The 24,455-nt window shown below is 39.2% G+C and overlaps 1 protein-coding gene across 2 annotated transcripts in view; it reads right to left on the bottom strand.

Moving 5' to 3' along the window:
• Positions 1-24,455, bottom strand: part of NCAN (neurocan) — a 305,419-nt gene that overhangs the window by 39,427 nt on the left and 241,537 nt on the right. For both annotated transcript variants that reach the window (XM_089670821.1, XM_089670822.1), the window contains 3 exons: positions 21,541-21,657; positions 20,802-20,915; positions 1,398-1,556 (listed from right to left, as the gene is read on the bottom strand). In XM_089670821.1, coding sequence (XP_089526947.1) covers positions 1,398-1,556; positions 20,802-20,915; positions 21,541-21,657 — 390 coding nt within the window. The remainder of the gene's footprint in view (positions 1-1,397; positions 1,557-20,801; positions 20,916-21,540; positions 21,658-24,455) is intronic.

Genomic DNA, 24,455 nt, shown 5'->3' with positions numbered 1-24,455 from the left:
AGTTTGTATAATGTAAAGAGTACATATGAAAAAAGTGTATGTATAGTAAATAATAAACTAAAATATGTATTTTGAAATTTAACAAGAATGCTTTCTTTCTGTGACAGCTGCATTTTGATAAAAAAGGTAATTTATATGGGTATATCTTTAAAGTGCTTCTGATGCAGTAGTACAATTGTAAAACCATCAGGTAACTTACATGATTGTGTTGCTTGGTGATTTTCATAGCTTAGATATGTGAAATTTTTAGATTTTATGTGTTGTTTTACATGCTAAGGTGTCTCCTACTGATTTGCAAATCGGACTGGTTTATGAGCTCAGCAGAGGAAATCAGGCTAGAAGATATGATGTAACAGGAAATGGGGGAAGGGATTAGGACTTTGGACAACCATGTAGTGAGAGACAAATACAGAGTTGTTCTGGACTTTGGAGAGGAAGAGTTGTTCTAGACTTTGGAGAGGAAGAGTTGTTCTGGACTTTGGAGAGGGCAGAAATGTTTTGAGAGACAAAGGAAGACACACTTGCTCTAAAGACGGAGGAGGAAGCAGTTGGAACCATGAGAAGATTCCATCACCAGGAGAGCCCAAGTTGAGTATCTGTGTAGTATACTTAATGCATACATACAGCATTGCACCTGCTTATTTGCTAGGAAGATAGTCCACTTGTACATTTTGTAGGCGTATTTGCTTGGTATGCAAACTATCGGAGCTCATGATCCCAGAAGGAAGACTAGGTGAAGATGGAAGCCCTGGCAGCAGTGACAGCGTGCTGCTATAGGGCTTCATTTTAAGGTAAGTGGTGCATGCTAGCACATTATGCCATGGACTTGCAGAGGGAAGTTTGTTTTTTTTTCAGCCCTTACTACCACTTTAACAGTAAGCTCTTCTTAACAGCTGCATCTTCTGTCACTGTTTTTAAGAATGGGTACACTCATTGTCTCACCTGATCCACCAGAGGATACTGGAGTTGAAGCTTCTAAAAATCAAAGCTTAACTTGCATAAAAAAGTCATGGGAGCACAGTGCTCTGAATGGATGGCATACTCAGTCTGCAGGAATAGTGTTGCTCGTTTAAGAGATATTCATTGTACTTACAGATAAGCTTTATTATAATCTTACCTTTAGGTAGGTACAAGTCACCGAGTCATGTTTACTAACACTTAAAGTTCAGGCTACTATGCTGAACAGCAACCGTTAACAGTTAAAATGTTTGGACTTTTTGTAATGAACATGCACCCTTAAAAAAGGTTTAAGCCTATGCTGTACATATACCTAACCTGGTAAATACACATTCTTTGGTAAATACACATTGTGAGGGTAACATTCCTTTTTTAACAAACACTAGAAGCAGCAAAATACAAGCTGCAGCATGTGGTTAAGTGCATATAGACATGCTTACTCTTGATAAATGCTTGTTCCTCAGGAGAGTGGATACTAGTGAGGTGGCCAGATCTCCTCCGACAGTCTCTTTCTGCCTCCTCCCATGGCCTCCGCTGGGGAAAGTATCTGTAACAAGATCCTTGGAATTTGTGCCAGTTATGATCGCAGCCTTCTGTGTCTAAAATAAATCAAAAATGCAATATTTCTGTGTTAACCAATACAGATTTTGACTTCAAGCAAAATAGTTTTGAACCATTAAAAAACCACTGTTGCAAAAATAATGTATTTTAATAACTGTATGTTATTAGATCATATAATGTTAGTGACAAGAGCTGGGACAAACTACCAGGATGCTTAATGCAAATCTTTTTTAAGCTTTTGTGCAACTGCTCAAGCACAGTTTTGAAAATTATCACAGTGCCTGCCACTTTGCCTTTTGCAAGACAACTCAATCTGTATGTAGAAGTTGAAAAACATACTGTAAATATTAAAATACTAGAAACAAAAAATGAATTAATATATGGTGTTTATCATAGGAGGAGAAATTTAATTTACCTTATTATGGCTTACTAATTCATAAGAATGCATCCCTTGCCTGGTATAGGGATTGTTTTACCTTAACTGGTCCCACGCTGCCCTATAGCAGAAATACTGCTACGGGGCAGCATGGGTGCGCAAAATCATGTATATATACGTGATTTTGCAGTTCCGGATAGGGGACGTGGCCCGCGCACTACCCGTGCCGCTATTCAAAGCCTCATCTGTCAATCACCGGGTCCCGGCACCCAGTGATCGCCGAGTATCTCCGACGGGGGAGAGACCTATGTATAAACAACTCAGATCTCTTCCTTGTCAGCTCTTGCACACTGCTTTTTATGGCTCTGCATAGCAGAGCCATACAAAGCAGTTGCTTACAATGAAACACACGCACAGCGCAAGCAGAGAAACAGAACACAGTTAACCCTTTGATCGCCCACATGTTAACCCCTTCCTGCCCAGTGCCATTAGTACAATGTCAGTGCTTTTTATTAGCACTGATCACTGTATTAGTGTCACTGGGGATGTCAGTGGGAATGCCCACTGCAGTCCCACAGTCCTGATCACCGCCATTACTAGTAAAAAACCCCCCCAAAAAACAGTATCTACAGTCAGGTCCATAAATATTGGGACATCGACACAATTCTAACATTTTTGGCTCTATACACCACCACAATGGATTTGAAATGAAATGAACAAGATATGCTTTAACTGCAGACTGTCAGCTTTAATTTGAGGGTATTTACATCCAAATCAGGGGAACGGTGTAGGAATTACAACAGTTTGCCAATGTGCCTCCCACTTGTTAAGGGACCAAAAGTAATGGGACACTTGGCTTCTCAGCTGTTCCATGGCCAGGTGTGTGTTATTCCCTCATTATCCCAATAACAATGAAAGGTCCAGAGTTCATTTCAAGTGTGCTATTTGCATTTGGAATCGGTTGCTGTCAACTCTCAAGATGAGATCCAAAGAACTGTCACTATCAGTGAAGCAAGCCATCATTAGGCTGAAAAAACAAAACAAACCCATCAGAGAGATAGCAAAAACATTAGGCGTGGCCAAAACAACTGTTTGGAACATTCTTAAAAAGAAGGAACGCACCGGTGAGCTCAGCAACACCAAAAGACCTGGAAGACCACGGAAAACAACTGTGGTGGATGACTGAAGAATTCTTCCCCTGGTGAAGAAAACACCCTTCACAACAGTTGGCCAGATCAAGAACACTCTCCAGGAGGTAGGTGTATGTGTGTCAAAGTCAACAATCAAGAGAAGACTTCACCAGAGTGAATACAGAGGGTTCACCACAAGATACAAACTATTGGTGAGCCTCAAAAACAGGAAGACCAGATTAGAGTTTGCCAAACGACATCTAAAAAAGCCTTCACAGTTCTGAAACAACATCCTATGGACAGATGAGACCAAGATCAACTTGTACCAGAGTGATGGGAAGAGAAGAGTATGGAGAAGGAAAGTAACTGCTCATGATCCTAAGAATACCACCTCATCAGTGAAGCATGGTGGTGGTAGTGTCATGGCGTGGGCATGTATGGCTGCCAATGGAACTGGTTCTCTTGTATTTATTGATGATGTGACTGCTGACAACAGCAGCAGGATGAATTCTGAAGTGTTTCGGGCAATATTATCTGCTCATATTCAGCCAAATGCTTCAGAACTCATGGGACGCTGCTTCACAGTGCAGATGGACAATGACCCAAAGCATACTGCAAAAGCAACCAAAGAGTTTTTTAAGTGGAATGTTATGCAATGGCCAAGTCAATCACCTGACTTGAATCCGATTGAGCATGCATTTCACTTGCTGAAGACAAAACTGAAGGGAAAATGCCCCAAGAACAAGCAGGAACTGAAGACAGTTGCAGTAGAGGCATGGCAGAGCATCACCAGGGATGAAACCCAGCGTCTGGTGATGTCTATGCGTTCCAGACTTCAGGCTGTAATTGACTGCAAAGGATTTGCAACAAAAGTATTAAAAAGTGAAAGTTTGATTTATGATTATTATTCTGTCCCATTTATGAAAGAATAGTGCAGTGCTCAAAAATGATACAAATGACAAAAAAAACATTCAACAGTGATAAATATTAGTGCCAACCCTTAATCAAAAACAGGAAATTAAGTGCCAAACCATGATCATAAACATATTGTGCATACATTGATAAATATTGTTTCAAAAAAATGTCCATTAAGGAAAAAACTATAATGATGCTCACACAGTGCCACACAAATAAAACCACATAAGTGTTTAAATTAAGAACAATGTCCTTTCAGTGAAAAAATATATATTCATGCGGTGTGCAGCTGTGATGATGAATAAAGCCATGACTGTGTCAAAACTCATTCCATAAATGGCTAAATTGCCCCCTCACCTCCTCCTACTGACCCCGAAGGGCCAACAGGCTTGCAGGATCACCTGGATCCTTATATTTGTAATGGCCAGCAGCTTCCTTCCTTCCCTGGATCTCCTCAGTAGAATTCCAAAGAGCCCCTAGTCAGTCAGGGCAGTCCTGGGGAGTAGTAGCTCACCAAACCAGTGAGCCAAAAAGAAACTCTCTAAGTGTAGTATTAAATCCACTTGATTTTTATTTCCAAAGAGTAAAAAAGGATAACACTCACATTGCAGACAATCTTCCCTCCTCACTGATGTGTGGGTGTACTGCATGCGAATGGGACCTCTTGGGTGTAGCAAGATGGCGTCTCCCGCCGGAAATGCGTCACCACGCACCGGAACTACGGACTCGCGTACCTACGCGTTACGTCACCGTCTACTCGTGACTTCATCTGGGTGAAGTCACGAGTAGACGGTGACGTAATGCGTAGGTACGCGAGTCCGTAGTTCCGGTGCGTGGTGACGCATTTCCGGCGGGAGACGCCATCTTGCTACACCCAAGAGGTCCCATTCGCATGCAGTACACCCACACATCAGTGAGGAGGGAAGATTGTCTGCAATGTGAGTGTTATCCTTTTTTACTCTTTGGAAATAAAAATCAAGTGGATTTAATACTACACTTAGAGAGTTTCTTTTTGGCTCACTGGTTTGGTGAGCTACTACTCCCCAGGACTGCCCTGACTGACTAGGGGCTCTTTGGAATTCTACTGAGGAGATCCAGGGAAGGAAGGAAGCTGCTGGCCATTACAAATATAAGGATCCAGGTGATCCTGCAAGCCTGTTGGCCCTTCGGGGTCAGTAGGAGGAGGTGAGGGGGCAATTTAGCCATTTATGGAAGGAGTTTTGACACAGTCACGGCTTTATTCATCATCACAGCTGCACACCGCATGAATATATATTTTTTCACTGAAAGGACATTGTTCTTAATTTAAACACTTATGTGGTTTTATTTGTGTGGCACTGTGTGAGCACCATTATAGTTTTTTCCTTAATGGACATTTTTTTGAAACAATATTTATCAATGTATGCACAATATGTTTATGATCATGGTTTGGCACTTAATTTCCTGTTTTTGATTAAGGGTTGGCACTAATATTTATCACTGTTGAATGTTTTTTTTGTCATTTGTATCATTTTTGAGCGCTGCACTATTCTTTCATAAGTTATTCACACTGTGTTTGGTATCAGTTTTGGGTGCTGGCAGCTAGAGAAGAGGTTTAGTAGGTCCATTTGTATAGCGCAGGAGGATTTCGGATTATTCTGTCCCATTACTTTTGGTCCCTTAACAAGTGAGAGGCACATATGCAAACTGTTGTAATTCCTACACCGTTCACCTGATTTGGATGTAAATACCCTCAAATTAAAGCTGACAGTCTGCAGTTAAAGCACATCTTGTTCATTTCATTTCAAATCCATTGTGGTGGTGTATAGAGCCAAAAATGTTAGAATTGTGTCGATGTCCCAATATTTATGGACCTGACATCGCCATTTGTAAATGCTATAACTTTCACATAAACTATTTTTTTTAGCAAAGACATGTAGCAGAATACATTTTGACCTAAATTTATGATGAAATTTGACTTTTTAATTTTTTTTTACTGAACATGTTTTGATAGGAAAAAGTCAAAAATATAGTTTTTTTCTCAAAATTGGCGGTATTTTTTGTTTCTAGAGCAAAAAAATAAAAAATGCACAGGCGATCAAATACCACCGAAAGAAAGCTCTATTTGTGGGAAAAAAGGACATGAATTTAATTGGGTGCAGCATTGCATGACCGTACAATTGTCAGTTAAAGTAACGCAGAGCTGTATCGCAAAAAATGGCCTGGTCAGGAAGGGGGGTAAATTCTCTGGAGGGCAAGTGGTTAAATGACCTAATGGTACAGGAATGTCATTACTACAAACTGATCAACTGAAGAAATGTGCACTATCGTTCTTAAAAGGTAATGCCACTTTCCAGGGGGTTATTATTGATCAATACTACCAATTACTCCTATATATAGCACAGCCAAACCTGGAATAAGTTAGTCTCTCACCAGGGCTTCTACATGCACGGATCTGGTTTAATAATGTGACAAGCTGTTGTAAAATGGGAGGAGACTCCTTGGCGAAAGGCATCTATTGCTTAGTTTCTTGTTATAGCTTTCCAATTTTATAACATTTCTTATCTTTGTCTATCATTACTTAATTAAATGTTATATACAGTTTGATTTTCCTACAAGTGTTTTTATCTTTTTGCACATCTCGAAAAAAAACCCAAAACATGAACTATCATGTGACCATGATAAAACAATCATTACATGTAATGCCGTATAGTTATTAAAATATAATAATTTTCATGATAGTGGCCTTTAAAGAGTAATGTCATGCAATAAATGCAACACATAAAATATTTACAAGAGTTGTTTCAACTGCCAAAGGATTTGTATTTCTGTCCATCCAGTCCTGAAATATACACAGATTTGCCACACAGCACAGCCCTGCCTGGCAGGGCAACTGACTTAATTTTACTTTGCTGTAGTTACAGTTAGTAACATTTACAGGTATGGGCCCCTCTCCCCATATCCTGTGACTGGACAGTGAAAGAAGAAACAGCAGATAAATGAACTCCTCTCTCTATGTTCTCTCCTTCTTAATTTTTTGTGCTGCTTCTCCTCCTCCCAGTCTGTGGTCTGCTGTACAGTGACTTGCAAGAGGCTAATGCCAATTCAAATTCAAAATACTTACAGTGCTTGCATTTAAAAAAGCTATATTAATGTGTTAAATAATACAGAGTTGCATTAATAGGTGTCTTTTATATTTGCCTAGAGTACAGATTAAGTATCTAGACTGTATTCGTGCACATACTGTTAAGACTGAGCCATTCTTTGTTCCCAGTGACAGCATTTTGACTGACACGTAATGAATGTGCACAAAAATCAGTGTCAAAAGTAAAGTAATAAAAGCCACTAATGTCCTCCATTAACTATGTTGCAATTATAATAAGTCTTAATGTGATAAAATAATAACAAATTCACAATTTACATTCTAAAGAGTCATGTTAATAATGCCTGGATTGAAGCATAATTGAGATTATTGTGAACATATCTAGCTATATCTCTTCTGTTCTGCATTCTCAGTAAATGCACATAATCAGTATCTCTCTATCTGCCCATAAGGTGTACGTACTCTTGCGGGCCTCCCTCATTACTGTTAACCAAGCAATTCTCAGCACAGCTGTCTAGTTCCAAGTGCAGACCACGCGGGTCACATCATAAGGGGAGGGAAGGACACAGGCATTTGGCTTAACTGCTGACACGAGTGAAGTTTTACTGTAGGGAGCTGATTATGCACAACATCCGACTCATTGCTGACTGTACCAAGCTGCAGTGCTAGAAAGCAACTGCACTGTTCAATTCAATGATTTTACAACTGTAGATCTGTCTGATTTTTGCAATTGGCTAAAGGGCACAAAGACTGTAAAAGTGTCCACTGATCTGAACAAGAGTATTAAATGTGTATCAGCCTTGTCGCCCAGAGTGGATGACAAATCTTTAATGACAATTTCATATCAAAGAGAGCAAAACGTTTTTTGTTAAAATATTCTCTCTTGTAACAGCACGCTTTACAAATTAAAAAAAAAATCATTATTAGTTCTGCTCTGCCAGACAGGAGGGACACTGCAGTCACTCCTGTCAATGACCACAAAGGCCAAAAAGCTGGTAACCTAAGCAAAAAGCCTGTATGTTCCCAGGTACGAAGTTAGGCATGTTAAACTTTTAAAATATGTTGGTCATCGGTTGCACAACTGTTAAAAATGCATGTATAAATGGATAAAAACATGCAATAAAAGATGTGAATGCCTAAATGACATGCATTAATCTGGTTCAGAAAAACAGCAGTCCGTTATTTTACACCCCTTGTTTTGTAGTATAGAGTATTGTTCATATAAATCACAAATCTTGACCAGTGTTTGTGGAAAAAATGATGCTTTCTGGTCTTGGAGCTGTAGATAAGGTGCTGAATGTAGAGGACAAACCTATTTTTAAACATACTTGTCAGACAAATATGTGCTACCATAACTGGAATTTCCAACTTCCCCATCTGCACATTTCTAGGTCAGTGTTTCTATAGGATCAGCCTGATAGCCAAGCATATAGCATTTTAAAGGGGATCAGAATGGCAACACAAGCATTTTTTCTTATGACAGATTATCCTTGAAGAAAAAAATTGCATGAGTAAGGAAAAGCTGTGCCAATTTCAGAAACATGGTGAATACCCTAAAAAAATATACAGAGTCAGTAGAGAATCTAATAAAACCGAAGACTAAACTGACATATTCTAAACATGAAATGGAAATATACTTGGGAAACTGTAGCTGGAGGAAAGTAATGCGCCAAGGTTTCAGATTTACACATCAACCTTCAATACTTGTATAGCTAATTGTCAGTCATTTTGTGACAGTATGACAGGGCTTATTAATAAGAAACCCATGGGCAATGTAAACGTTTCCATCTTAGTATCCACATTTGCTTTAAGATAGATAGCTAGATTTATACCACTAAGTTCTTTCTCAGGTATAGCAGCCTCAGTTTTCACCTTTAGCCTCAGCATCCCCATAGGGCTTGATATGCCTACGGCACTTGGATTCAATCAGTTAAGCATGGGATTAGTTTATCTGGGTGAGTTAGAAGTGCTGACAAACCATGATAGTAAAAACAAGAATCCAATATTACGGTCATAGGAAAAGCTGAGGTTAAAGCCTGGGAATCCACAATGCAGGGGCAAGTATAAAAGGACATACGTTAATACGTTCAGAGGTCAAATAATCTGGATTGACAGAAAAATGAAACCCACCTCACAATAGACAAAGCTGCATCTTACTGTAGGTAAGATGTAACTGTACTATGGTATTATTTAAAGAGATGCTGTCACCAGACAATTCATTTCAATTAAAGTGCTGTGAGCCAAATGTTTGTTCACACCTAGCCACGGGAAGTACAGGATTTGTCCTACAGAGATACTCGCAAGGTGCAAACTTCAAGACTCACATCAAGTAAGGTATGCTTCCTATGTCCAATGAAAGACCTTACAGCATATAGACTTCCTAGCTGTTAGTAAAATTCAGAGATGCCCCTGAAACATTTAGGGCTTCAACAATGTCATTAAAGCCAAATCCATGAAGTAGGATAACAAAACAGTCCTAGGGAGAGAACATCCTTTCGATCTGACAGAGTGTCTGCTGGGAGTCTTACCAGGTCAGCATACCACATCCACCTGGGCCAGTCTGGAGCAATGAGGAGCACCAGAATGTGCTCTGTCTCAGTTTTGCAGGCAAGATAACTAAGAAGTTCAAGGGAGAGTAAGGCATAGATTAAGGTACTGTATACTAATCCCACGGAGTCACCAGAGTAACCACTGCTTCTGCTAAAGGAACCCTGTACCAGGAGAAAAACCTGTCTAGTTTGTTTCTGAACCTGGAGGCTAGAAGGTTCACATCCAGGATTCTCCACCTGGTTCTGGAACCTTATCGATCAAAGGGACCATTCCCCTGGGTCCAGGCACAGCTGCCTGAATAGACATGTGTGATTTGTGTCATTTTGAATTCAAATTCAGATGAATTGTATTCAGACATTCGGATGTCTCTGAATTTCTGAATTACAATAGTAAGGAATCCAAAATAACTAAACAAAATTTGGATGAAATTCAAATTCGAATCAAATTTGTATATTGAAAGAATAGAAAAGAAAAGACAATAAAATAATAGAATAGAAAAGAATAGAATAAAATAGAAAGAATATAATTGTCTTCCGAAATTAAAATTTTGTCCCAATCCTATATTTTGTTTTGGTCTTATCTCTATTTTCTATTTATGGATCTACATCTCATCAATTTTTTTTCAGTCCTCCACTTGCCCCTCTTGGTTTATACGGGTCACACTACCCTAACTCCCGGGGCAGACACCCCGCCATGGAACCTATATCCCTGATGCTGTTGTGCTACTTTTGAGCTGCTTTATATGGGCCTTGCATCTGCTCCTGAGGAAGTGAACTGAGATTCATGAAACGAGCCAAGCGTTTGATTGCAATGTGTTATAAAATCATATATTACCATCTATACTTCTTTAATTTTTTATGGTCATGTTGTGTTTTCTTATTACTAATCAGCTCAATATTGCTACTAACTGGATTTTATTTTAATGAAATTTGTATATATGGAATAATACATTTGTAATCATGTGTAATAATCATGCTATCATTTTAATGTGTTGCGCCTCATTTAAATTCCCATGTACTATGTTTTATTTTTGGATATATGGATTTAGGGATAGAGGCACACCACTTTTTACGGTGCTCCAGACCACAATCTTCTTGTAATGAAAATAATAGCTCAATTAGAGCATGGTGAAAAGAGAGAATTAAGAAAAACGCAACTGTTTGATTCAACAGTGGAGCTAATGCCCATGCTTTATTACACTTGATGTGATATGACATACCTAAATATTTGTACCTATTGTATAATTGTAAGAATATAGCTAACACAATGTTATTGCTGGAGCATTTTATTATGTGGAATGCTGAATTTATATATTTAAAATTATTGCACTAACAGACTGACACATCGTAGAGAGGTTTAAGCACTCCATTGCTGGTTGCTAAATGGAGTTGATAATGGTGGGGTGCAGACCTTCATTGCTAATTACATCTGTGTTTTGAGACTTTGAGTGGCAGACCTTGTGCATGGACTGGGAACCTGGCTTGGAGGGTCTTCATGAGGAAGTGGAGAAATAAACAGAATGTTTATTAACAGTCGGGGTGGGTGGGGGGAGCTTAGTAGTCTGTTCCTTAGGCGTTTCCACTGATTAAGATGGATTCTTTTGCCACCAGTAGTGCCCTACATAAACAGTATCTAGGAACGATCCAAGGAGACTTTATGTCGTGAAGACAATAAAGAACAAACACTTCTGATACATGAAGTCCGCAGTCCAGTACTATAACCAGGGTGTCCACTGATGAGTGCTGACAGGAGAACCATTTGATTGTAAAACTGGGAAGCCTTTTAGCAGACCAGCATAGCTAAAATTAAAAACTACAGCCATTCTTACTCCATGGTTGAACAAGGTGCAATTACAAGCAGGAAACCTTAATGCCACAGATGTAAAGGGTAAATCTGCCTGACAAAAGGAAAAAATTAATTTGCAAATGCACACCACAGACCAAAATAGAAGTGAAGACCAAACAAAACAAGGTAATGGTTAAAGCCTGAACTAATCCTTTAACTGCCAGAACTATTACAAAACCAATAGCAATCACGAGGCCTGAAACAAGGCTCCAGCCAGGACCGTATCCACTAAAGTGGCCATAGACAAAAGCTGAAAGACAAACCACAGATGCAGTGAGCAATAAGAATAATAATATCAGCAAACGTTGAGTAGCAGGGGAACACCTTCACTAAATAATCCACTAAAACAGTTGTAAAATAACCAGGACATACTTTAAAACTAAACTTCTCAAATAATATCTGCCCTAAAAGATGACATATAAAAGCTGACAGCAGCTAAACAATAGGCAGAGAGGCTTTATGTCTCCATATGGCTGGGTCTCGGATCAGTGACGGTGTCACTTCTAGTCCAAAAGGGTGGCCACACCTCTGATTTAGTCACTACCGGTGGCCCCGACTGCTGCCGTGGGAGATGGCTGCAGGATAGCGGTGGAGGAGACAGTATATAAAAGCAGTGTGGCAGTGAGACTCCTGTCCTACTGAAGAAGCATGTGAAAGGAGCATAATGCATACAGGAGCAGGAGCCACACTGGTGGGAAAGATTGTCATGGATATGCGGACATATTGACCATAAGCTATGCTGTTTTATGCTATTATCATAGCACCTGTGCTTTTTTAATGTGAGTGTATCTATGTGGAATTTTTAATGAAGTAATGAGTATACAGAGCGCACTATTTTTGGTCCCATTTTGTATTTGCATGTACCTTCGCTGGAGAGTGAAATAGAGTTGGTGGAGTATAGTTGGTGGAGAACAAGAGCAGATGCCTAATATGAGCAGATGGCCAAAAGTTTGTTTCGACCTTAATATGTTATTGGGGTCAATAAAAGAAGGTGAGAGTGTGCTATGAGCACAGGGTGGAGCATGTGACACCTGGATGGAATGTTTAGAAGCTAAGAAGAAGCTCTAAGATCACCACACACTGGTGAGAGACACACAGATATTTAGGGCTGTCGCAGAGAGAACACCAGCATAAAAATGGGAAAACCTGCACTTGTTAGCTGACTGGAGAAATTTCCAGCATTTCAGTATACAGTATGAATCTACCAGTATTCTTTGGCTGACTGGAGACACTTCCAGAATTTAAGTTATCCAGCCTGAATTTACCAGTAATTGTTGATAGCAGAAAAATCTTAAAAATGAACAGATAACAGCAGAGCTATCTGTGTCCGCTCCTGAGGACACTAGCAAAGAAAATCAAGGTATAATGGCTTTGAGCGGATTTTGTTTTTGTGCCAGTGTCAATTTCACCTGTAGGTGGCAGAATAACCTGACAGTCTAAAATTCTAAGGCTTCCTGGGTACCTCAATGAATGATAAAGAAGAAATAAAAAAAGAAAAACTCTGCAAGCAAGCATTTAAAGAATATGTAAACCCAATGTTTCATATTTCTGATATGTGCCTGCTGTACCATGTACTTGTATGAAGAAGTATCCTATTCTCTTTGTGTGAAATCCTGCCAGTCACTCTACTTTTCTATTAAAACAGGCCACTTTAGGCAGGTGAGCACAGCGTGGTCAGTTTTCTGGCTTTGCAATGAAGAGACTTGTTCCAGTTCACTGCAAAGATCAAAGTGTTGCTGTTTCTGCTCCCAGAGATCCTTATGCAGCGCAAAACAAAGGGAATGTTATCATATATAAAAAAGGAAAAAAAGGTGTTTAAAATGTGTAATACATAAATGTTTTGCCTTTCATTTCTATTTTAGACTGAATGGGTTGTTTTCCAAGGTGAGGGTTTAATATCTATTTTTCTGTGTTTTTAGCTGCATTTTTATAGGTTGGTGAAAGGGAATCTGAAGGTAAAGCAACAATTCAAAATGCTTGAATGTGCACTCGGCGCTCAGACCTATATAGTTGTACAACTGTGAAATTAGGTAAGTGCATGGCCTAACACATAATAGACAGCATAAACTAATGATTACAAAGTAATTTTCTAAGCTTTAACTCATGTAAAACCATTTATATTCACCTCCTTTCTCCCACTGCAGGAGTATCGATTTGAGAGTGGCACACTCATAAATTATCAAGTTGGGCAGACTATTTTCTTTGACTGAGACTGCTTTCTAATCTCCCACTCTTTTCTACATCATCTTCTATTTAGTCTCTTTATCTTTTTCTCTCATGCTCTTCCACAATTTTTTGCTTCCAGTAATAAACTCTACAAAGAAGGTTTTCTATTACAGTTGCAAGAAAAAGTATGTGAACCCCTTGGGATTACGTGGAGTTTTGCATGAATTGGGCATAAAATGTGCTCTGAACGTCATCTAAGTCACAACAATAGAAGAACACAGTCTGCTGAACATAATACTACACAAACATTAGATGTTGCCATGGTTTAATTGCACATAACATGTAAACATTCACAGTGCAGGGAGGAAAAAGTAAGTGAAGCCCTAGCTTAATGACTTCTCCCAGAGCTAATTGGAGCCAGGAGTGAGCCAACCTTGACTCTAATCAGTGTGATGATATTGGATGTGTTGCTGACAGCTGTCCTGCCCTTAAAAGACACACACCTGTTTTGGGTTTACTGGTTTCGAGAAGCACTGTCTGATGTGAACCATGCCTTGCAGAAAAGAGCTCTCAGAAGACCTACGATCAAGAATTGTTGACTTGCATGAAGCTGGAAATGGTTACAAAAGTATCTCCAAAAGCCTTGATGTTCATGTGTCCACGGTAAGACAGACTGTCTACAAATGGAGAAAGTTTAGCACTGTTGCTACTCTCCCTAGGCGTGGTCGTCCTGTAAAAATGACTGCAACAGCACAGCGCAGAATGCTGCATGAGGTAAAGAAGAATCCCAGAGTGTCAGCTAAAGACCTACAGAAATCTCTGGCACATGCTAACATTTTTGTTGACACATCTACAATAAGGAAAACATTAAACAAGAATGGAGTACATGGGAGGACACCACGGAGGAAGCCATTGCTGTCCAAAAAGAAGATTGCAGCACGTTTGAAGTTTGCAAAAGAGCACCTGGATGTTCCACAGCACTACTGGCAAAATATACTGTGGACAGATGAAACCAAGATTGAGTTGTTTGGGAAGAACACACAACACTATGTGTGGAGAAAAAAAGGCACAGCACACCAACATCAAAACCTCATCCCTACTGTGAAACATGGCGGAGGGAGCATCATGGTTTGGAGCTGCTTTGCTGCCTCAGGGCCTGGACGGATTGTTGTCATTGATGGGAAAATGAATTCCAGAGTTTATCAAGACATTTTGCAGGAAAACGTACGACCATCTGTCCGCCAACTGAAGCTCCGCAGAGGATGGGTGATGCAACAGGACAATGACCCAAAGCATACAAGTCATTCAACAAAACAATGGCTGCAACAGCACAGAATACGCCTTCTGGAGTGGCCCAGTCAGAATCCTGACCTCAACCCGATTGAAATGCTGTGGCATGACCTTAAGAGAGCGATTCACACCAGACATCCCAAGAATATTGCTACACTGAAACAGTTTTGTGAAGAGGAGTGGTCCAAAATTACTCCAGATCATTGTGCAGGTCTGATCTGCAACTACAGGAAACGTTTGGTTGCGGTTATTGCTGCCAAAGGAGGGTCAACCACTTATTAAGTCCAAAGGTTCACATACTTTTTCCTCCCTGCACTGTGAATGTTTACATGTTATGTGCAATTAAACCATGGCAACATCTAATGTTTGTGTGGTATTATGTTCAGCAGACTGTGTTCTTCTATTGTTGTGACTTAGATGACATTCAGAGCACATTTTATGCCCAATTCATGCAAAACTCCATGTAATCCCAAGGGGTTCACATACTTTTTCTTGCAACTGTACTTACATTCAGTATTTTTTAGTTGGTGCTCTTTTTTAATATTGATGGGAATTTTAATTTTACAAAAAAATGGACCTCCTACACAGTTGCGGATTCAGATATTCACTATGATCTTTGAGGTTTTTGTACTTAGTTGCCATGTGTGGCTCACTTCCCATTGCACCCCATTCTGGCACTGGATATTCTTCTCAATAACTCTAATGCTACTTATTAGGTTATTTTGCTTTATGCTGTTAATTGTAGACTTCTAACTCCTAATTTGGAATTTTCCATGTGTCTACTCATTAAGTTTCTTTTATGTTTCATTTCAGTTAGTTTTTCATCCCTGTGTTTATCTGTCCTCTTCACTTCTATAGCATCTGTGCTTTCTCTCTGTCTCTTCTGCATCCCTATGCTATCTGTTCTGTCCTTTCTAATTTACCATATAAGCCCTCTCTGTTTTCTTCCTCCATCTGTTCTTGTTCTCTTTTCCAGTCTTACCTAAACTCCCTCCCTGCATCTTCGACAGGAATTTGTTATAGGTACTCTCTTTTCAAGTTTTCCTTTTTCTCTGCCTCATCTACATTCTCTGATCTCTGTGCTCTCCTACATTTTTATGTTATTACCTCTATCTCTTCTGCATTGATTTAGTTTCTGTATTTTCCTCTTTAATTTCTCTTATACTACAGTATTAAATACATTATTTCTGCTCTTCTTACTAATGTCTGTTATTTTTGCAGTTTATTTTACATTCATAGGTTGCTCAGAGTCCTTGTAATATTTCTTGTTTTACCTCTTTGTTTTTTCCTCTTATTTCCTCCCCTGTTTCTCTGTCACTGTTTCTTCTTACCTCTGTCATCTGGGTTTTGGGCTCTGGGCAATTCCTTTTATACTTGTACTTGTGATTCTATATATGTATGGATAAATGTATGTAGACATCTGACCATGGCAACTAACTACAGTATAAAGTCAAAAGTATGTGAGCCCCCCTCTAAATTTAAACCCTCTACATTTTTTAGTTCAGATGTTTTCAGGAAAGGGATAAGCATTACATGGAAAGCAACAGCAAGAAAGTTTAGACAACTGTGCACTTCCAGCCTTGTGGCAATAGTTTGGGACAAGCCCCTTTCTGTTCTACTATGGCTGCACCCCAGTGCAGAAAACCCAGTCCATAAAAATATGGTTGGACATGTTTGGTGTTGAGAAACTCAAGTGGCCTGCCCAGGGCTCTGACCTCAACCCTACTAAATATCTATGGGAAATCATTGGAACAATTATGGGCCTCGTCTTCTCATGCAACATCAGTATATGACCTCACACATGCACTTTTAGCTGAATAGGAACAAATTCCGACAAGAGCACTCTTTTGAAAAACCTTCCCAGAAGAGTGGAGGCTCTTATAGCTGCAAAATGTGGCAGTCCATATTATAGTACTGTACTGTATATGTAAACTCAATTACTAAAATCCCATATGTGTTTTAACATGTTAAAGTATGCATGAATCCTTGCCTTGTACGGCTTCATGTACACGAGCCTATCCTGACTACTGACTGTGGAAAAGCGTAAATCATTGCAAAAATGTGGTACCGCAGTTGCCGTAGTTTTTAAACATTTTGCCTTTTCCCAGTCAGTCACAATGTTTCTATCCTGAACACGATTTCTTCCGCATTCAGGAGAGGGAGGTTTACACTTTATGTCTCTATTATTATAAGTGATTACATAATCTCTGTTGTCAGCTGCATAAAATGCTTAGAGAGGTGGGGAAGGAGAAACTGCAGTACACTAATCTTTGTCTGATCATTGGCCAGAAAACTGACCACACTGCAATGTGCTCTCATGCCTAGCATGGTCAGTTTGAAATAGGAAAGCAGAGGGACTGACAGGATTACCATGTATTAAGGAGGAGGGATTAGGGGGGACATGTTCAAAGAGGAGGGATCAGGGGGGACATGTGCAAGGAGGAGGGAGTGGGGGGGATATGTGCAAGGAGGAAGGATTGGAGGAATACGTGCAAGAAGGAGGAATTAGGGAGGATATGTGCAAGGAGGGGGTATATGTGCAAGGAGGAGGGATAAGGGGGGCAAACGTGCAAGGAGGGGGGTTGGGGGGGATTTGTGTAAGGAGGAGGGATTAGAGGAAATATGTGCAAGGAGGAAGGATTCAGGGGGATATGTGCAAGGAGGAGGGATTAGGGGGGGAATACATACTGTGCAGATGGATGCTGTGTTTGTAAGAGAATCTGATCTCGACTGTGTGGTGTGTGGTGTGGAGGAGATCTGAGTACCCAGGCTGTTTGCAGTTTGGAGAAGGGAAGAGGAGACCTGCTGAGTTCTCTGCCAGCAGTGACCCTGTCCTCTTCTCTGTTGACCAATGTCTTATGCCCTACTGACTCCTGTCCTCTGCACTGCTGACCTGACAACCCATTTTCTCCATCCTGATGACCCTATCCTCTGCCCTGCTGGCCCCCTGTACACTGCCCTACTGACCTCATATCCTCTGCCCCCCCCCCCAAGATTTTTTACTGCACCCCTGCATCAGACAGTCTACATTGGGCCTTGGAGTTCTTTAGGAACATATTAATAGAGGTATCATCCAGTGTTTTCCAGTGGGCAATAAAAGAGCGAAGATTAAACCTGGGTGGCTAAACTTTAATGTAAAAAGACATGTTAACATGTTAACCACTTGCCCTCTAGAGAATTTATCCCCCTTCCTGACCAGGCCATTTTTTGCAATACAGCTCTGCGTTACTTTAACTGACAATTGCGCGGTCATGAAATGCTGCACTCCCAATGAAATTTACATCCTTTTTTTCCCCAAAAATAGAGCTTTCTTTCGGTGGTATTTGATCACCTCTGAATTTTTTTTTTTTTTGCGCTATAAATAAAAAAAGACCAACAATTTTGAGAAAAAAACAATATTTTTGACTTTTTGCTATTAAATGTGTCCAATAAAAAAGTTTAAAAAATCAAATTTCATCATAAATTTAGGCCAAAATGTATTCTGCTACATGTCTTTGCAAAAAACAAAATCCCAATATGTGTAAATTAATTGTTTTACGTGAAAGTTATAGCACTTACAAATGGCGGTATAGATACTGGAATTTTTTTTTTTACTAGTAATGGTGGCAATCAGCAACTTATAGCAAGACTGCGGCAGGCATTGTGACCCTGGGGGGAACTGACTTGGTGTCACTGACATCCCCAGTGACACCAATACAGTGATCAAAGCACTGACACTGTACTAATGGCAGGAAAGGGTTAATATCTGGGGTGATCAAAGGGTTAACTGTGTGCTATGGACTTTTTCACTATGTTGGCTGTGTGTGTGCTTTACACTGTAAGCACACTGCTATGCAGAGCCATACAAAGCAGTGTGCAGGAGCTGACGGGAGAGATCTGTGTTGTTTATACTCAGATCTATCTCCCGTTGGAGATACTCAGCGATCACTGCGAACTGTAAAATCACGTGTATATATACGTGATTTTGTGCACCCGTGCCGCCCTGTAGCAGCATTTCTGTTAAATAAAAAAAAAAGGCCTTTAAGAATATTAGGCAGAAGGGTCATTGTCAGCATCCCGACACTACAAGGTATGCAATAAGAGGTGTAAGAATGCAATCAGAAAAGCTAAAGTAGACCACAAGAAACACATAGCAGAGGAGAGTAAAAAAAATCCCCCAAAATTCTTTAAATATATTAATAGTAAAAAAACTAGGTCAGAACATATTGGCCCCATAAAGGATGACGAAGGGAAGTTACAAATGACAAGGAGAAGGCAACTGTACTACATAAATTCTTTTTCTCAGGTTTTACTAAGGAAAAGGGGGGATATTGTAATCAAGACTGTATCATTAGTAACGCATCACAGAATGTACCCTTGTGGCTAACTGAAGCCAGTGTCCAAAAAAAGACTTGACAGGCTTAACACAAACAAATCTCCAGGACCAACCAGTTGGCTTACACCTGAGAGTCCTCAAAGAACTCAGTCTGGTTACAGCCAGATCACTATTCATAATTTTTAAGGACAGCATACTGACATGAATGGTACCAGCTGATTGGCATAGGGCCAACATGGTACCAATATTTAAAAAGGGCAGAGATATACTCCTGGAAACTATAGGCCAGTCAGTCTAAAATCGATGATATGTAAACTATTGGAGGGGGTGATATGCGGCAATATCCAAGATTTTGCTGATGAAAAACTTATATTAGTAGTAAGCAGCATGGCTTTACGAAAGGTCATTTTTGCCAAACCAATCTATTAACATTCTATGACGATGTGAGCTGTCATCTAGATAAAGGAAGGCCTATGGATGTGGTGTAGCTGGATTTTGCAAAAGCATTTGATACAGTTCCCCATAAACACTTAATTTAAAAACTGAGGACTGTAGGAAAATATTCATAAAATTTTGATGTTTTGATATAAAACCCCTGAGGTTCTTCACGCTCGCAATCCAAATGTTTCTCCTGTCTGCTGGCGATGTGGCAAGGAAATTAACACTCTTTTTCACATTTTCTGGCATTGCCAACAAATTGTACCTTTCTGGAGAGAGGTCCTAAGCCTTTTATGGCTTGATTTGCAGGTTCATATCCCATTTGATCCCATTTACTTTTTATTAGGCCTACCTTTTACAGGCCTCTCCAAACTTGCCAAGAAACTATCTTCCCATGTCTTAACGGCGGCCAGGAGAACCATACCCATGCATTGGTTATCCACTACACCTCCCTCATGGTCAGAGCTGATAAAACTTATTGGCGAGATTATAAGAATGGAGTATTTAACTGCCATACATGCTAACCTTGCCCCCTTTTCAAAGCAGTTTGGGAACCACGGGACCTTTCTCTTTTCAATATGTCCAGTCAGATGTCTGATTTTGCCGGCTAACCCACTGTTATCCTATGACATTGTATGTGTACGCATTTTTATCCATGAGTCTATTTCCTCTTCTTTTGTTTGCTTGTGTTTTATATTACTACTGTCACACAATGCTATGTAACTTCTTGTCTGTTGTATGTATTCCAAAAACTCAATAAAAACAAAATCATAAAAAAAATCAACAGCTACAGTATTTGTAGCTGCTCACTTTTATTTTTTTTTAGAAAACAACTCCTCTTTAAGTCTGTTTTGATTTCAGTGAACTGAACATTGCTACTTCAACTTTTAAAAAGTTGTCTTGGACTAAGTAAAAGAAGGAATATATGTGTTTAAACAGAGCAGTGTGCCCGATGTTTTCTCATTATACAGAAAATAGAGATGACATTTTATTTTTAGTTGGTTAAGCAACGTGGAAGCTCTGATGTGCCACTAGATGTCTGGTTTATTAAAGGATCTATGATTTTCTCTGCTACTGATATCCCAGCTTCTCTATGTCTTTGCCAATCCTCTTTAATCATTTTTCCTCACATCTTTTATAAGCTTGCATCATTTATTAAAATTTACTTCTTCTCACCTTTGCCACATGTGCTTCCGCCATAGCTTGGTAAACATAAACAAAGGAATGAGTCAATTTCATCAATGCACGTTCCTCCGTTCTGGCAGGGGTTGGACAAACATTCATCAATATCTGTTGAGACAGAATACATGCATAAAAAATCAACACATAGTAGAAAAGTGTGTTATGACCCATATGGGTATACAATACATTATTTGTACACATATCTTTTAATTAGCCCATCCACTCATTAAGAAGCATATATACAGACATAACCAGATGACTTTTTCAGTACAGTATAAAATGAATAATTTATACCAAACAAACAGTTGTCTGTAAATGATATCCTTACATTTGCACAACAGAAACAGTGTCTCAAATGCCAAACCAAAAATAAAGTGAATTCAATAAATGAATAAATAATAAAATAAAGTGAAATAAAATAAAATAAAACAAGTAGAGGTGCTCGTCATCAGACTTAACCTAAGCTTAGAATACCGAGAAAATCCAGCCAAATAACTTAGGACTTGACCGCGCATACATAAATATACCAATATAAGGTCTATCATTAAAACGTGTCAAAAAAAAAAAAAAAAAGATACGTTTTTGATAACACTTTTTATTTTCATTACATTTTTTTTTATTTGAACAAAAATGTTTTGGTTTGTTTTTGAAACTTTTTGATGATACTTGTCCTTAGGTACTTGGCAGGATTTTCTCAGAAATCAGTTGACTATTATTAATGCATGGTAATTACCGATTTCACAGTTTTCTCCTGTATAGCCTTTGTGGCAGATGCAGCTGTATGTGCTTCCATTAGACTGACAGGTCCCCATATGCAAGCAAGGACTGTGAACACAAGGCTGAGGTTCCCCTAAAAAAAAGAAAAAAATGGTCACTGACAATAAAATATCATTAAAAACCTCAACATAAAGCAGATGTGGGGGTAATATAACATTGGAATCCAGTAAGAAATTGCATCCAGAAGAATACTAAAGCTACCTATATAATATCAGATACAGCTTTTCAACTCCTACTACAAAATGCAGTTATATAATATATACAGAAAAACATACAAACTATAACACTACAAACAAATATATTCCTTACAGTACAAGCTGGATTAGTGACCAACAGGTGTTCAGGAGGAAGTACTGCTTCCTCCTAACACACTTTTTTTTTGTTTATATTTACTTTGACTTGTAAATTACCTAATGGCAATTTTTACATTGTGGGACCACTGCTCAACTTTAAGCCAAGAGTTCAACTCTTGGTTGCTGTGAGGCCCTAATAAACTCAATGGGAAAGTTTGAAATGCAGTACTGATACTGTGTAATATGATTAGTAACTCTGTACAAGATATTTCTGTTTTAAAAAAAAGTGTGGAAAGGTTAGAACCTCTTTTTAATTACATCTGTGTCTCCACTAGGGAGTCACTCTCTTTATTTGTCTTCATGACCCTGGTAGTTGGTATTGGAAGGGGTGGGGGGGATCTAACATTATGAGTTGTCAGCAGAACAGGAATAGAGGGGGAATTTTCCAATGAGGTTCTGATGACAAATGTTTAGGAGGACTTTCCTTTTTATTGGGGAGATTTCCTCTTAATTCATGTTCTCTCCAACAGGACAAAGGTGGCAAGAAAATCCTTGAGCCAAAATCTTTTTCTTTTTCATTTTTTTTATTAAAAATGAAAAAGAAAAATATTTTGGCTTTAGATATAATTTAACAATACTTTAACAAAACACTACAGATTAACACTTCCCTCAGACCTATCGTAAAACAAATACAGGTATCGGGATCTATTGACAATTACCCATTGTCATGGTTGTACACAATAGGCACATGGAAGCTGTAGACAACAGCGATCTTGTCAGGTCTCACCCATTTTGATTTTCATTAACCCAGTGATCTTACCCCCTGCCTCTTCCTGCAAACGATGGAATTCATAGCTTTAACTTTTAACACACTTCAAAAGAGCATGTTATCTCACATTAGGGACAGCAGACACCAGCACACAGGGCTTTGTCAGAGCTGTAAACTGCTAATTGAGGCCTGCTGGTCTCTGTCAACACCCTTTAATATGACTCAAAAAGGAAGTGTCCGGACCCTCTGACAGCTCTTGTTTTAACATCAACCAAGGAACACCTAACTGCACTTCAGAGAGCCACTACAACATTTTTGCTTGGACAATTGGACTCTGCTAAAACCACAGACTTTGCAAGTATTCTTTATTTTCAACACCCTTTTAATTATCTGTTGCTTTATGGTTTATTTATTTTAATGTAACGCCTTTTTTCTGTAAATATTTTATTTGCACCATTTTCACATTTTCATTATTAAACCCTATTTTGAAAAGCGTTAATCTGTCCCTAAGGCTTTTAATGTAAACTAAAAGAATCTCTGTCTCTTGAAGAGTGTTACTGTAATATAATCCTCTGACTATACCTGTCTGTGGTGACAGTTTATGTACAGATGTTTGTTTATTTTTCATATTTGTTATTGCTAAGATTTGCTAAGTTCCTGCCTTCTCAGCCAAAAGACAGTGGTGGTAGCTTAAATTGTTAATTGCTTAGTTAACTTAACCCAGTGACAATCGCTCTCAGGAACATAGATTATGGACCCGTGAGCTGGAAAATCTTTGTGCAGGGTGCAGCTGAGTGGCATGGGCAGTGGTCGGGCACCGCGTTTGTCATACCCATGTACTGTCAATATGCCATCACTGTGATGCTGATCTTTTATATATAGCGATTTTCAGACAGCTGTAATAATTTACATCTTGGTATAAATGGCGAAAGCTGAAGCAGAATGGTAAGTTTATCAAAACTTCTGTTGGTTGGTTACTCTGTTTCATTGCCTTTGCAAGTGAAAGCAAGTTGAAACTGCAAGAATATTATCATTTATGGCCACCATGAGTGTTCAAACATAACCACTTGCTGACTGCTGCATGTAGATTTACTGTGTCAGTCTCTCTGAATTGGATCACATATACAGTGGGGATCGAAAGTTTGGGCACCCCAGCTAAAAATTTGTATTAATGTGCATAAAGAAGCCAAGGAAAGATGGAAAAATCTCCAAAAGGCATCAAATTACAGATTAGACATTCTTATAATATGTCAACAAAAGTTTGATTTTATTTCCATCATTTACACTTTCAAAATAACAGAAAACAAAAAAATGGCGTCTGCAAAAGTTTGGGCACCCTGCAGAGTTAATATCTTGTACTGCCCCCTTTGGCAAGTATCACAGCTTGTAAACGCTTTTTGTAGCCAGCCAAGAGTCTTTCAATTCTTGTTTGAGGTATCTTTGCCCATTCTTCCTTACAAAAGTCTTCCAGTTCTTTGAGATTTCTGGGCTGTCTGTCACGCACTGCTCTTTTAAGGTCTATTCATAGATTTTCAATGTGTTGAGGTCAGGAGATTGTGAAGGCCATGGCAAAACCTTCAGTTTACGCCTCTTGATGTAATCCCCCGTGGATTTCGAGGTGTGTTTAGGATCATTATCCATTTATAGAAGCCATCCTCTCTTTAACTTCAGCTTTTTCACAGATGGCATCAAGTTACCATCCAAAATTTGCTGAAATTTTATTGAGTCCATTTTTCCTTCTACTCGTGAGATGTTCCCTGTGCCACTGGCTGCAACACAACCCCAAAGCATGATTAATCCAACCCCATG

The sequence above is a fragment of the Staurois parvus genome, unplaced genomic scaffold (genome assembly GCF_062004578.1).
Source record: "Staurois parvus isolate SC_StPar_1 unplaced genomic scaffold, SC_StPar_1.0 ptg000096l, whole genome shotgun sequence".
Lineage (NCBI taxonomy): Eukaryota > Metazoa > Chordata > Amphibia > Anura > Ranidae > Staurois > Staurois parvus.
This window is presented reverse-complemented; position numbering and strand designations above follow the sequence as displayed.